This window comes from Lepidothrix coronata, unplaced genomic scaffold (assembly GCF_001604755.1).
Source record: "Lepidothrix coronata isolate B3197 unplaced genomic scaffold, Lepidothrix_coronata-1.0 Scaffold2, whole genome shotgun sequence".
NCBI lineage: Eukaryota > Metazoa > Chordata > Aves > Passeriformes > Pipridae > Lepidothrix > Lepidothrix coronata.
In genome coordinates this window covers 604,955-619,318 of record NW_016690182.1, presented here as the reverse complement: position 1 = coordinate 619,318, position 14,364 = coordinate 604,955, and the positions used below count along the sequence as shown (strand labels likewise).

The following is a 14,364-nucleotide window of genomic DNA, read 5'->3' as shown; positions in this document are numbered from 1 at the left end:
ATTATTTCATTAAGTGACTGAGGCACTGCATGGCCAAAGCCACTATTACACTGGGTTTGATTTGAAACGGTAAGCAAGAGGTCAGACTCTCTCAACAGTGATCTCCCAGGGGAGAAGAGATAAGGTAGAGTGCTTAGATTTCTACGCTCCCACATGAGTAGATAAGGTCTGAATGAGCAGCCTCATCTGTAGGCTGCTTCCCTAAGTGTTTTTCATAGCTTACACTGGAAACCCTCATACCTCTCTGCATTCAATCACATAATTACGGTTTCCACGAGAAATTCAGAGCAGGATCTCCTCCCACAAAATTTCCTCTCACCTGCACTCCTTTCATCACCGGAGATGACTGTTTGTCAGCACTACCTCTACTGCTGAGAGAGTTCACATGCAGCTCAATTTAGCAGCTGAGGGAGGCAAGCACCCCACGTGCAAGCTTCCCAAATGTGCACCCGTGTTTGTGTGACATGAGCATCTCCACGAGGAACTGTTCATTCAGGACACACCTGCAACCTCGCTCCCTGCTAAGCAAGGAACTGCTTTTACAACAGACAACCTCCATCATCTGGAGGTTACCTTCCAGTTTCCCAGGAAAGCCTTGCTCAGATGGAGATATTGCATGTGGGACGCAGCCCCATTAATCTCTGCCACCTCAGCTTCCTCCTGCCTGAGCTGTTCCCCATCATAGGAGGCTCCCTCTTCATTACACCCTTCCTCCCACGTGCAACAGGAACATAATAGCCCAGTTAAACCTGACCCTGGGTAAACACTGAACACAGACAACACACTGCTCTGAAAGTCACCAGTTAATTCATCTTTCAGAAGCAGATTATTTCTGATGTGGAATGTTTGCTCCCATGCCCTCAAAGCAGCAAGCTGGGGTTTATCATAACTCTGCAAGAAAGTTCTTCCTGAGAGAGTCACCCAAGAACTTGCACTGACACTGATGCCAATGTTCCAGGCAGAGTTGAAAGTGCTGCTGTAATTACAGGTGACTGTTGTATAAACTCCAGTTTTGGTTGCTCGTAACCTCATGTATAATTAATTGTTTTGGTTGAAAACTTCTCCAGCTGGATTTGGCCTTGGGCTAAACTCTTTCATTTTGGCTGAAATGGCTTGAATCTTTCCCAAGAATATGTTTAATGAAAAAGACTCCTTTGCCCCTGTTAAAAGAATCTTTTCGTAATTTACTGAAACGTTCTCACATCTCCATGCTTCTAAAAGCAATACCTTGAAATACTGGCAGACTTGACTGCTGTGAAACACGTCTCTTCATATTCTCAGGGTGAAAAAAGGATCACAATTTGGCTGTTTTCAGTCTCAGACATATATATATCCATATAACTTTGACTACCCTCAGTGCTGAGCAAGCTTGGTTCCCCACTGTGCCAGACACACTGGTGAGGCAACACACACAGCATCCAACAGTGACCAAGGATGCTCCTGAGGCTACAGGGTGTGGTGGGGCTTTCACTGCAAACTTTTGTTGCCCTTTGGTTTTGTGTCCTTTGGTTGCAGGGCCTCTGAGGTACCAGGCCAGAGGAGAGCACTGGAGAAGCAGCTATTGAAAAGAGCCTGTGATCAGCCTGGCTACAGAGCAAGGTCTGACCTGCAGACAATGAACACAACCCTGGGTGCACAGGGAGCAGCAAAGACAAGTCAAAATGTTCAAAAGTAGTTTAATAAATAGCTTCTGGCTACTCTGAAAACAGATAGGGGTGTCTCTACAGAGGTCTACTCTACAGAGACAGAGGTGGAGAAAATCAGTATGTGAACATTCATTAAAAAGAGCACAGCACAATGCAAGGGGCCTGAATACAATCTGCATGAACAACCTAAAGTTTCCTTCTTCTGAAATATCTGAACTTATCTGAAACCTTATGACAGACTAAAGATGTTGTACCCACTTTCAGAGGGGGCCAGTGATGTCTGGCCATGCAGAAAACAGGCAGAAAGCACATCTCCCTGCAGAGAACAAACCCCAGAAACATGGGAAGTCCTGAAAATATGAATAGAAAAGTGAAAACTACTTCATTAAAATCTTTAAAAATGCAATAGAGTCCAGAGATGTCATTAGGAAAAAGAAACCCCAGCACTCATCTGCCTCTGAGCTAACTGGGAGAGCAAAATGGGCCCACTCCAACCGAGAAATTAAAACACTTACAGACAGTTCTTACTACTCTGTGAACATGAGTCAATACAAGTGAAAATGGTGCACAGATGGGCCAGCACAGAAGCAACAGAAGTGCCGTGATATTTACAAGGGGAAAAAAAAAAATCTTCCCTTACAAGTGTAAATATACCAGAGAAATCATCCGCTCACAGCACAAACCAGGCTTTGATGTAGCAAACACTCCCACCAGGGACAGCACTGGCTCCGCCGGGAGGAGCAGGGATGGTAGACATTGCATCTGGAAGACAGTAGGCTCAAAGCACTGAGCTTTTCCACGGAGTCACAACACACACAAACACACCAGATGACATGGACCATTTTATAATCTTCGTGCACCCAGCAGCAAGGGGCCAAGCACCATCCCCGGCCACGGAAAGATGCTAAGAAGGAAAGAACTGTGGTGAGTGTTGGCTCTAACAGCTGGAAACAGTACTGTGAGAGCCCCACCAGCCTGGGCTCTGATGCACCTCAGCCCAATCCAGCCCACAGCCAGCTTAAAGACTCATGAATCCGTGTTCTGCACAGAGCCAAGTAAGTGGCACCTGAGGTACTGTGTCCAGCTCTGGGGTCCTCAGCACAGGAAGGACCTGCAGGAGCAGGACCAGAGGAGGGCCACGAAGATAATCAGAGGGCTGGAACACCTCTCCTACAAAGACAGGATGAGAAAGTTGGGGTTGTTCTGCCTGGAGAAGAGAAGGATCCAGGGAGACCTTAGAGCACCTTCCAGTGCCTGAAGGGGCTACAAGAAAGATAGGGACAAACTTTTTAGCAGGGGCTGTTGCAATAGGACAAGGGGTAAAGGTTTTAACTGAAAGAGAGCTGATTTCCTCAACTGTAAGGAAAAAGTTTTTTCACAATGAGAGTGGTGAAACACTGGCACAGGTTGCCCAGACAGGTGGTAGATGCCCCATCCCTGGAGACATTCCAGGTCAGGTTGGATGGGACTCCTGAGACTTTGAGACACTTGATCTAGTTGAAGGTGTCCCTGCTCAGTGCAGGGGGGTTGGACTAGATGACCTTTAAAAGGTCCCTTCCAGCCTAAACCATTCTATGTTTTTGGGGTCCTTCAGCCTCTCCCAGAGCAACAATAACACACAGGGTCTCTTTCTCCAGCCTCTCACAGGTCACCCTATCAGTGCAAGCTGCTCAGTTCACAGCACGGCCACGAGGCTGAGCTCTCTGGACTAATTACATTTCTCCCCACATGTCTTCCCCTCACCTGTAAAACTGCAATAACAATATTTACACTTCTGCAGTTGGCTCAAGATGCGGGAATGAAAACTTAATTATCATCAGTCCTATTTACCTGTGAGGAACAGCTCATGGCTTGACCACGGCGGGAATGAATGGAGCCCAAGGAGCCAGTGGGGCTCCCAGTGTGGAGTCACAGGAGACAGCACAAATCTCATCCCAGCAGTAAAAAGGTCTGGCAGCTTTGAATGGGAAGAAACAGCTTCCCCATTACTTATGAACCTGCTTACAGTGAATTATCACAGAATTTCATAATGGGTTTCCAAGCAGGTCAAGCAAACTCCTACCCATTCAGCTGCTCTGACCGCTGACTCCGCAGTGACACATGTACTTGTGATCTACAGGAAAACCATTTTTAAACAATAAATCCAGCTTTCCAAACCTCTCTCCTCCCCTGGGTCCCTCTAACAACTTTTGTGGGTTTGTGCTACATTGTCTCACTCTCCAAGACCTTTTTTTTCCCCCAGTGTTGTGTGAAAGACCCGAGCACAGCAGGAGAAATTAATTAACTGAGCAGACAGCAATTCTGCCATCAAATGAACAAAATGAAAGAGTAACAGAGACTTACACTTATAGTCACCCCTAAGTGTTTCACATGACAACAGCAGGGAAAACACAGTCCAGACTGTTGTTTTAATGTTGATAATATTCCAAAATCCGCAGCGCTTACCAATTTCTCAGTGGAAATAAAACCTTTGACATCAGTGGGAATTCTGTCTGGGCATGAAAGTTGGTTGTTACATTATGATCCAGCAATAAGAGTCTGTTTTGATTGTAAGATCTTTAGCACCATTCCTTTCTAAGCCTGCCCAGAGCACCTGGGCTGACAAACAGAGGACAAAACTTCAGTCAAATTGTGTTAGACCCGAATACATCCATGCACTCACATGCTTTCTGCCAAGGCTTGTGCTAGCAAAGGATTGATTCTGTTCTCCACTAAGGGCAGAGTTTATACTTTGCTATCACCTCCCGGCAGCTGGAGGGCTGCCCGATGTGTCAGCCTGCTCTGCTGGAGAGCGTTGACTGTTTGCATCTCAGCGGGTTTGTTATTGCCACGTGCATCCCGCCCCGACACAGACCCGGACTGGACAGAACGAGCCTGGTAATTTCCCCCAAAACTGTGAAGATGTTAAAGAATATGGGAGGAGAGAAGGGGGGGAGAAAAGTGTTACGATGACAGCAACAGCAAGAGGGAAAAGAGTTAAAATGAAGACGGGAACAAAATCCAAAGCTACACGAGTGTAAGACAGCATCACTTCAGGCATATGTCAAAATAGTGTCAGATTTTTCTCTGTTCATTAAGTCAGCAGTTAAACACCCACCAGCTCTACTTTTTGTTAGCCCTGGGGTTTTACTACACCTGGAGATCCACTCTGTGGCATCAGCACTAGAAACAATAGGGTTTGTCAGCAAGTAACCTCTTTCAAAAACAGGTCGAGTGACCCCTTCCACTCGTGTCATGTGTCACCGTAGGGGCCACCAGCAGGGGTCAGGTCACAAACTCCTTAAGGTGGAGACCAGCCCAAGCACAACAAAACCCATGGAAAAAGGGCCTGAATTTTATAGATTTTTTCCTAATTTTAAGTCACACATAACAGCACTTAATATATGGCCCCAGATTTTGATAAAAAGAAAATTATCCCCATAATACTAAGTTAAAAACATCAAATTCATATCTATCCAGCTAACGTGGTAGAGATCACCAGCCTGTGGTGAGCCTGAATGGTCCCAACAAGTGAACATCTGTGCACTGGTCTGAGAAGAACTTGCCCATCTCCAGCACTTGGGGTTGGGTTGTTAACTCTCTCACACTTACAGAAGAGTCACAGAGAAAAAAAAAGACATATGAGCACTTTTTGACAGGGTTTTGAACCTGTAATAATATTTCATATAAAATCACTGCCCAATTACAAAATGTTATGACATGGTTAATGAAAACCAAACAAACAATCTACACACAATAACTTAAGAATAATCCCAAACTTCTTGAGTTTTATAAGCGTTAGTTTCCTTTTTTTTGTATATAACTTCTGCTATACTTAATGGAACATTCCCATTACAGGTAGAAGGATGAGTAAACAAGCAAACCCTTATTTATAAAAGAGGAATAACATTGTCCAAGAGAGACATTAGATTGAGAGAATGGTAATTTCCTAGGACTGTATTTAGATGAAAGAGTCTGGGTTTTTTAGTGGTTTTGGCCTCAAAAGCCTTCCCAAAGGGCACGTACAATTTAGCTGCGCTAAAAGTCTCCTCTAGGTTTAGAAGCCAAGAAGACAGTCATCTCTCTTCTCCAAGAGCCAGCATCCAGAATTTGGCAACAAACACACTTTCCTCCCAAGCAGTATCAGCCCTGAGTCATACCTGCTCTTTGCCATTATACCAGCCCAGCCACATAGATCACCCCTGTCCAGCCTGAGGGAAAATATCCCAAGCAGACACCTTGATTGCCCTGACACTACCTGTTCTGCACTCCAATTTCCACACTTCTCAGTCTGAATAAGGCTGCTTTTTATGCACAGTTTTATTACTGCAGGTAATACTGCACACTCTCAGACACAGGAACAAAGATTTTGGTGAAAGCAAGTTTGTTTGTCTGAGGGTTTGGGTTTTTTTCCTGTAAAAAAAAAATTCTCCCCATTTGTAACTGTGCATGTTCCTCGCCAGCCCTCACCTCAGTCAGCCAAAAATCACATGAGGTCTTTCTGAAAAACTAAGTTCTGTGCAACAAAGTTATTAACTGCTGGGAAAGGCAGGAAAGCTTTTTTACAGCTGTTCATTGATCCACTGAACCTCACCTTACACTCTGCCTTTTGGATCCCGCAGACTTCTGGAGTAGGCTGAGTGAAAACAAAAACCTTGGCCAGAGCAGTTACACTGCTTCTTGAGACATGTTTTTTTTGGGTTCAGACCTCAGATTCTCAGCCAGCAACTTCTGTCCCTGGTGGAAAATTAAAAAAAAAAAACAACAAAACCACCACGCCAAAAAAACCCCACCAGGTTTTTCTGCTTTTCAGGAATCCAGAGAACAAATATGAGTTTCTAAGGCGTTTGCAAAAGATGCAAATTGACCCCAATGCCCCAGCATCCTTCCATCCGAGATAGGAGTTATTCTGATAAAATAAAGTCCCAACCATCTCTGCTTGCAAGTCCTGCCATCAGAAGGGCAGAGCAGCACCCAGCTCTGAGTGTGCTCCCAGCCACACCGTGCTGGGAGGTGGGAGAGGAGCAGCCTGGCCGTGCCAGGGCCCCGGTGCTCCCATTCGGCACCGGGGCCCTCCTGGCTCCCTGCAAGGCACATCCCTGTGCACACACAAGTCATGTCCCCACAAAAGGAGAGAGCCTGGTCCACCTGATGCTGAAGTCCCCATCACCAATGCTCGAGTGTCCACAACCCTTGGAAACCTCTTACATGGGCAGTACAGCTTGTGCCAGTTACTCTGGTTTCAAACGGGCACACATAAGCCTTGGTTTAGGCAATTGGCTGTCATCCTGCAATGAGCAAGGCCAGAATTAATTTTCTCTATTTAATTTATGATTGAATAGTTTTGTTCTAAAACTGTACATGGATGCTTGGGGACCAGCAGGTGGATTTCATTGGCACATAAACCATACACAAGCAGTCCTGTTCACGTTCCTGCATGCTCTCACAGGAGTACACCATTCCTCACACTCAGCCTGCTGCTTATCTTCGTTTCCTCTTTCCCTTCTAAATGGCACAGACAGCTGATGAAGAGCCAGGCACTCACCTTGACCCAGACTCGAAGCTCCATCAGACTTTCGCAGCAGGAACAGGGAGGTCTGAAATGAGAGGAAATGCTTGGCAGGTGCTCCCAGGGGACTGGCCAAAAATAAATGCACTCTCCAGTTAATTTCCATTTGAGTACTACTAACATTTCTCCCTTAAGAGTGCCGCTAAAGCATTTGATTTACACAAGGCGAGGCAGTCCTGTATTTGTTTGCCAGACCCAGCACACAACAGGCAACATTCAGAACCATTTTAACCACCTGTGTAAGGTGTCCGTGCTCCCCATACAGACAAGGGATCTTTTAGGGTGTGATTCGCTGTAATTAGGAACCTACCTCTCACCTTTGATTATAGCAGGAGTCTAGACATCTAATGTTGGCTGAGAAGTGACAGACTTAAAATAAGCTTGTACAAATATTCCCCAGTGCATCGGTTCCACAAGGAACCAGACCGGAGGCTCTCTGGGAAGAGGGTTATATAGCGAGTAGTGCTCGGCACTTGGCAGCGGTGAGCAGCAGGTGAGTCTGTTTACAGGGAGCTCTACTCAGGCGTGACTTGCACAAGGCAAGGCACCGCAGCCAGCACAGAGCGCTGCGGGCTGGGGGGAACCGAGCCCCGAAACCGCTTCCCTCCGCTCAGCTGCTGGCACTGAAGGAGGAAAGTCTGCTGGATCTCAGCTCTGGCGCAGGACCAGAGCCGGCAGCATGGCGACCCGCCAGCCCACTGCCCAGGAAAACACTCCTTCCTTCTCCACGGTGATGCAGCTGTGACAGAAGAGCCGGGGAATATCCCGGAGTCCAGTAGCCGCGGGCTACTGAGTGATGCAGACTGAGGGCTGCTTGTAGCTCTGCCATCTCATGTTGCTGCTTGCCTTTTTTTTTTTTTTAAAGGAACCACTTGGATCATAACTTTAATCAAGACTTCAGAAAACGAGGCATCTAGAAAATTTGACCAGATGCATTCTAGCTTCATAAAGGAATTTAAAAGACCCCCAAAATCGCAATTTTTTTACTTAAAAAAGAATTGTATCTGGGAACAGGTCTATAAAACAATACCTCAGGCAGGAGACAGTCACAGGTGGAAATGTAATTCAGCCTCTGAAATTGCTCACTTTAAATGGTGTATTTTTGTTTTCCAGTTAACTGTGTGGTAAGGCTGTACATTGCTACATGACAGCTCGTTCTGCTTTTAAAACAGCAGCACTTCAGTAGCAGCTAAATTGATGCTTTTTATGTGTCCATCACTTACCGAGGGTAATTGATTAGTGCCTGTGAGGGGCTCTGAGATCTAATGGTTTACATGTTCTGAGCCTGCTAAATTATTTGAATAGATTTAGGAAGAAAAAGATTCTAAATCAGATTTTTGTGTGACCCAGCATTACCTTTCCTAATCAGTGTTTCCCCTGCCCATATATTTTGCTCGGATAGACAAAAGTGTGCTAAGCCGAGGGAGCAGACGTTCAAAGGCAGCAAAAAGAATTGAGCATGATACCTGTTTAAATATAATGGGAAGTGAGTATATTTTCCCACTGAAAGTTTCTCCGATGGCTGTTTATTCCACTTTTTAAGGTTACAGCTTTAATCTAGCTCAAGAGAAGAAAATGGAAAGGTCATAGCTCCGTGGAGCTTGGAGGAAAGCGATTCAACAGGAAGGCAGCAGTGCAGCCCTGGGCAACATGTTCGAGGCTCCAGCCTCCCAACACATCCTCTGTGGTGAAACTGGAAGCATTTAAGCCTCGGCTGCCTTAAACACCACCCGAACCAAGAATAGCCCGGGCTCCTGGGCACAGGTCAGGCGATGCTGAGTCACTTGCTGGCCAGGCCCCAGGCTCTCCAGCTGCCTTGGGCTCAGCCTCCCTTAAAGACACAACTTGTGCCTGCTGCACACAGCCCCAGCTCCAGCTGGGCATGACCAGCTAGGGATGGCACCCTCGGATGTCGGGAAGTTTATAGACAGATGCATTATTCCAATATGAATTCCTGGTTCGTACCGCCCTATTTCCCTCCAGCTTCGGAGCTCAGCACTGCTGCTGCCTTCCTGCCCATTCAGTGCTACATTCACACATCTCTTTGTAATTATGAATCAACTCACAGGCAGCGGTGCGCAGCCCGGGCTCACACAGAATGGCAAACAATGTACTGTCACGGGTTGCATCAGCTGCACGATGCTCTCTCATGCCTTCAGGCTTGCTAAAGCTGATCCAAGGCTAATATAATAATAGCCTTTTTACCCGCCTCCTCCCCCAACAATTACCAGAGGCTTGGAAAGCCATTGAAATGCAAATAGCACATGGAGAGGTTATTGGGGAACCAGGCTGGGAAGGTACAAATGGTGTCCTGCTAGTTTCCTTTAATTTGACTGGAACGGGACTGTAATCCCGAGTTTCTCTTTGTATAAACAGGGAGAGAGGCAATATTGTGAATGTACAAATGTCCTTGTGTAGCAGCTGAACTGCACCTTCTCCAGCATCGCTTCTCTGTATCTGGGATCCCTGTAACTCCCCTTAGTTGCTGCAGCAGCAGAGAGAATTGCACAGCACAGAAGCATCTGCAGCTGCGATGGCACGACACGAGCGTGCCCAGCTATATTAACTCACCGAAACCCACACCCAGACCTTCCCCCCGTAACGCTGGTGGAAGGCAAGGCATTGGGGAGCCTGCAGTTTGCTGTGTGGCCATAGAGGAAAGTCAGCAATACAGGATCCCTGCCCCTGTTATCCCACCGCATGCTCCGACCCAGGCACTTCTAAGGAGGACACTAACTCCCCTGTGGCTGGAGCAGCAGGGCGCAGCGCTGTCTCCCAGCTGCTGTGAGGTGGCGTGGGACTGGGATAACCCAGACACTTCTTCAGGCTCTCAATCCCCACTAAAGCTTCAGGAATTCCTCCACAAAATAGGCTGCGTCCTCACCCCCTCTTCTGTAGCAAAACAACCTATAAGTATCACAAAGAAGATATTTACCGTGCTATTATAAAATTCCCTACCCCCGTTCAAAAGACCTATAGAGAAGAGGGTCCAACACCTGGTGCACAAGGGGCAGCTTGGTTGCTTTGGCGAAGAGTCGGCTGAGGGAAGATATAACGGCAGTTTACGGCTACTCAAGGGCAGTTATTAAGATGACAAAGTCAACACAGCTGGGGGTGATGGTCAGTGGGAAGGGCAGACTGGACCCAGGAGAATCTTCCTCACAAGGCAGTGGGGTGGCACGGCCGTTGGTCACCCAGGGAGGTGGGGCAGCGTTCAGAGGTTTTCGACTGATGTAACCTGGTCTCCGTGGGTCCCGCTCCGAGGGGGCCATTGGGCTGGAGACCTCCAGAGGTCGCTTCCAGCCAACAATTCCATGGCTACGTAACCTCCCCGTTAAACATTTGGCATTAAAGGGTGAAACTGCAACAGCTCCTTCCCCCATATTTTCCCTGGAGCGACGCAGAGCACACGCGCAGGCACCATCGCTCCATCCCTGCACCTCTGCCACTGCCCAGCTGGAACACGCGGCTCCCGCAGCAGCGGGGTCCCGCCCACGGGCACACGCGGCTCCCCAAACCCCGGGGGTGCTGCCGCCGGTCCCCCGCCGCCCATCACATCCCGGCAGCAGCAGCAGTCCCAACCCCAACCCCTCCCTGGTTCCCTGCGCGTCTTCCCATCGCTATCTGCCGCGGGGAGTCTCCGCGCTCGGATGAGCAGATGCGGAGCAGCCCCGCACACGCCCGGCGGGAGGGTGCGCGTTTTCCCCGCGAGGGGAAGAGGCGGGCGGGTGCCGGGGCTCAGGGATCCGCCGGGGGGGCCGCGGGGACTCCGCGGAGTCTCCCCCTCGCCGTGGCGGGGCCGGCGGGAGGAGCGGGGGGCGGCGGCGCCGAACGCCCGCCCATCCCCGGCGCGTCCCGCCCCGGCGGAGTCGGGAGCCGAGCCCGCGGCAGACGCAGCCCCGCCGCGCCATGGCCGGCCGCCGCCTCCTGGGGCTGCTCCTGGCCCTGTCCGCGCTGCTGGGCGCAGGTAGGGCACGGCCCGGCCGCGGGCACCGCGGGGCGGCGGCGGGAGGGGGCGGCCCGGGGGGAAGGGGGGCCCCGGGGGGCGCGGCGCGGGTGGTTTGCGCATGATCGCGGCGTCGGGCCCGGCCCAGGCCCGGCGGACCCCCCGCCCCCCGCCCGGGGTACCCCGGCGGGATGAACCCCCGGGGGACGCGGGGGTCGCACACACCCACCCACACCCCATCCCCGCCGCGGGGGCTTCTCGCGGGGGATGCTTTCCCCGGCAGCGCGCTGCCTCCCCCCGGGGGTCTCACGGGGCCGCGGAGATGCCCCCGAGGAGGGTCCTCGGTGGGAGGATGCACCCCCGGGGGATCGCCTCGGGTAGGGGGTCTGCACCCCCCGGGCCCCGCCCTGCGCCCTGCACCCCGACTCCGCAGCGGATGGCGGGGTGCCAGCCTGTGCATGGGGCCGGGCCACAGACGATCCGTGTCCCCTGTCCTTCTGCCGACCCCCGCCCTGGGCTCTGCCCGCCCCCGCCGACCCTGCCTGTGTCCCCCCTACTCGCCATGGGGCCGGTCCCGCACCGGTACCCACAGGTAGGGCGGCTCCAGCCCGGCGTTATGTGTCAGTGATGATGACGAACACATCTCGGAGCGCAGCGTCTGCCTCCGGGTGACAGTGTCACAGCGGTGCTTAGAATGTGCGATGCTGCAGGTATAAAGCGCTGGAGCAGCCTGGGGCTCAGCTAATCCCAAGCAGAGGGATTCATGGAGTCATCGGGAAAGGAGTTTGGGTCTGTCTCTGTGCTCACTGAGCTGTTGGATTAGCGGATTCTCTGTGTGACCCAAATTTGTTGGGCTGCTGGTTGTATCCTCACTCTTTTTTAGTCCCACTGTTATTTCTGCAGATCAGAATAGCCTAACCCAGAAATCAGTCCCAGCTGAATAGCAACTAGGAAGATAGGGGAAAAAATACTCTTTATTTTCCGGGGGGGGGGAGGAGGGCGAGGGTGGAATTAAAATCAATGCAAAACTCACCACAACTCTTTGTTTCCTTAAAAAAAAAAGGTACTCTTAAAAAGCTGTTTGTGTGAATAGAAAAAAAAAAAAGGCCCTTTTAAAGGTTATTCAGAGAAAATAAGAGGCAGTTATGTAAAAGGCCTCGGGAAAGTTTTTCTAAAAAAGACCACTGCTATTAGCCAGGAGGCACCTGGCAAACATAGACTGGTTAGAGGGTATCATCAAAGGGAATAGTGAACTGAACCCCAACAGCTTTTCCTGTTGGACTAGATTAGGTTTTCCATGAGTCAGTCTGGAATTAGTCTCAGTTTGTGTTTGGTACTTACCTGCTCGTGTACCTGGAGGGGTAACAGCGTGGTACAGAGTTGCTTATGCTGACCAGATTAGCGGCTGCATTTTTAATTGGCGGATATCAGATTGACAGGCTGAGCTGAGACTGTGCATAAAGTCCTGATTTATGTTAAAATAGTAAAAAAATCTGCTCAGTCAACACTAAAGCTATTTGCATTCTCGGCTCTTTGCAATGTGGGCAAATGCTGTTCTGTTTCATTTTGGTGCTCTGGGCTGCAGGGTCCAGCTCTTAAATATCCTTGGCTGTGTTTGTATCAAAATGAATTTCACTGAAACGTCCATAAATCATTCTTGCCAGCGTGAGGCTTCACAGGTAATTGAACAACATTAAGTTCGTCTCCTCTCTGAGCTGCTTTAAATTGCCTCTCCATGGCAATCACTGTATAAGGGTAAGCGGGCTCTGGGCTTGCCACCACTCCTGTGCAGAGCTCTGCCGACGCGGGACACAGGGAACCGAGGACCTGGTGCACGGCTTCAGTCTTTCCACGTGGTCTCTGGTTCCTCCCCCGGTGTGTTGGTATCCGGCAGTGGCTCTCCCAGCTCGTGCGTGGGTGCTTGCTCCTTCCTCTGTCTCTCTCTCAAACGTGTTGGAGCAGCTTTGCAGCTCCGTCAGAGACTTGGGAGCCCTTCCCCACCTGAGCACTCAAGTGGCCTTTCAGGTACCAGTCCAAACTCCCTGCCATCATCCTGTACCCACAGGAAAAAAACAGGTGGTGGGAAGGCAGTGGGTTTCTGAGGCAGGGCTTTGTATCCCAGCTCCTCAGTACAGCATCAGTAGATGCCTCAGTTAATAGTCTCTATTCCCTGGCTTTTTTTTTGGCTGCTTGTCCTGAAACAGTTGCTTCAGCACTGGCCAAGGTGGGTGGTGGGCAGCCCAGTCTCTTGCAAGCTTGAAGGTTTACAAATTACCAAGAACTAAGGATAACAAACAACAAAATTGGTACTTAGTGTGATTCCTGTGGCTGGAGTCCGGATCCACCACTGACACAAGACTGACATGTGTCTTGTCTGTGCCTGTCCAGTAAAGCAGGAACAAACTCCACTTTTTAATTGAGAAAAAAAGGGTTTGAGTTTCTCTTTGATCAAATTCCACTGCATTTCCCTTCACTTGTGACTGTGTGCTTCAGCACCAGATGGACTATTGGACACTGCTGATCAGTCTGAGCCTCCAAGCTCCTGTGCTCCCTCTGTTCCACAACCAGCCTGGCTGTGGGTGCAATGCTGGACACAGGCATCGCTCACAGGGCACCAAACTGTTTCCCAGTGCCACTCAACTCTGACTTATTCCCACAGTGTGGTTGGGGCAGAAGCATTAAAGTATTTTGAGGCTGTGGACGAAACCAAACACCCTGCAAAGCCTCTTCGCTGCAGCCAGAGGCAAACATTCCCTATGCCAGCATGTTGCATGATGTTTTAAATGCACAGATCTGTGGCTTTTCCAGAAAAGTAGTTATGTTTGAGTCATCCAAGGTTAGCCTCATACTTGTGCAAAACAGTAAGACAATGAAGCAAGGAACTTTCCACAGTTGTTTTGTTTCCCTTCTCCTGTCCTCACTCTCGTGATAAGCCAGTACAGAAGTTCATTGATGCGTTTTCATGGAAAGATGACAAATTAGACATCTGAGGTCAGTGTTCTTGCAGGGAGCACAAGGTTACCTTTGCAGGACAGGCAGAAGGGGCACGTGCAGGATTTTATGCTTTATGTTGTGTGAGAAAAGATTGGAGAAAAGCTTCACGTTACTCTGGTGGTCTAGTGGTTAGGGTGCAGGACTCTCACCGCCACAACCCGGGTTCGATTCCCAGCCCCCTGGGCAGATGGAGCTCGTTAGCCTTGTAAGGCAATCCATCTAAGAGAAGG

General features: G+C 49.7%; 1 protein-coding gene across 2 annotated transcripts in view; it reads left to right on the top strand.

Annotated features, from left to right (window-relative positions):
* The first annotated feature begins 11,054 nt into the window (after positions 1-11,054).
* CD99L2 (CD99 molecule like 2) overlaps positions 11,055-14,364 on the top strand; it is a 32,488-nt gene continuing 29,178 nt past the window's right edge. For both annotated transcript variants that reach the window (XM_017816644.1, XM_017816634.1), the window contains exon 1: positions 11,055-11,161. In XM_017816644.1, coding sequence (XP_017672133.1) covers positions 11,104-11,161 — 58 coding nt within the window. In that variant the 5' untranslated portion in view covers positions 11,055-11,103. The remainder of the gene's footprint in view (positions 11,162-14,364) is intronic.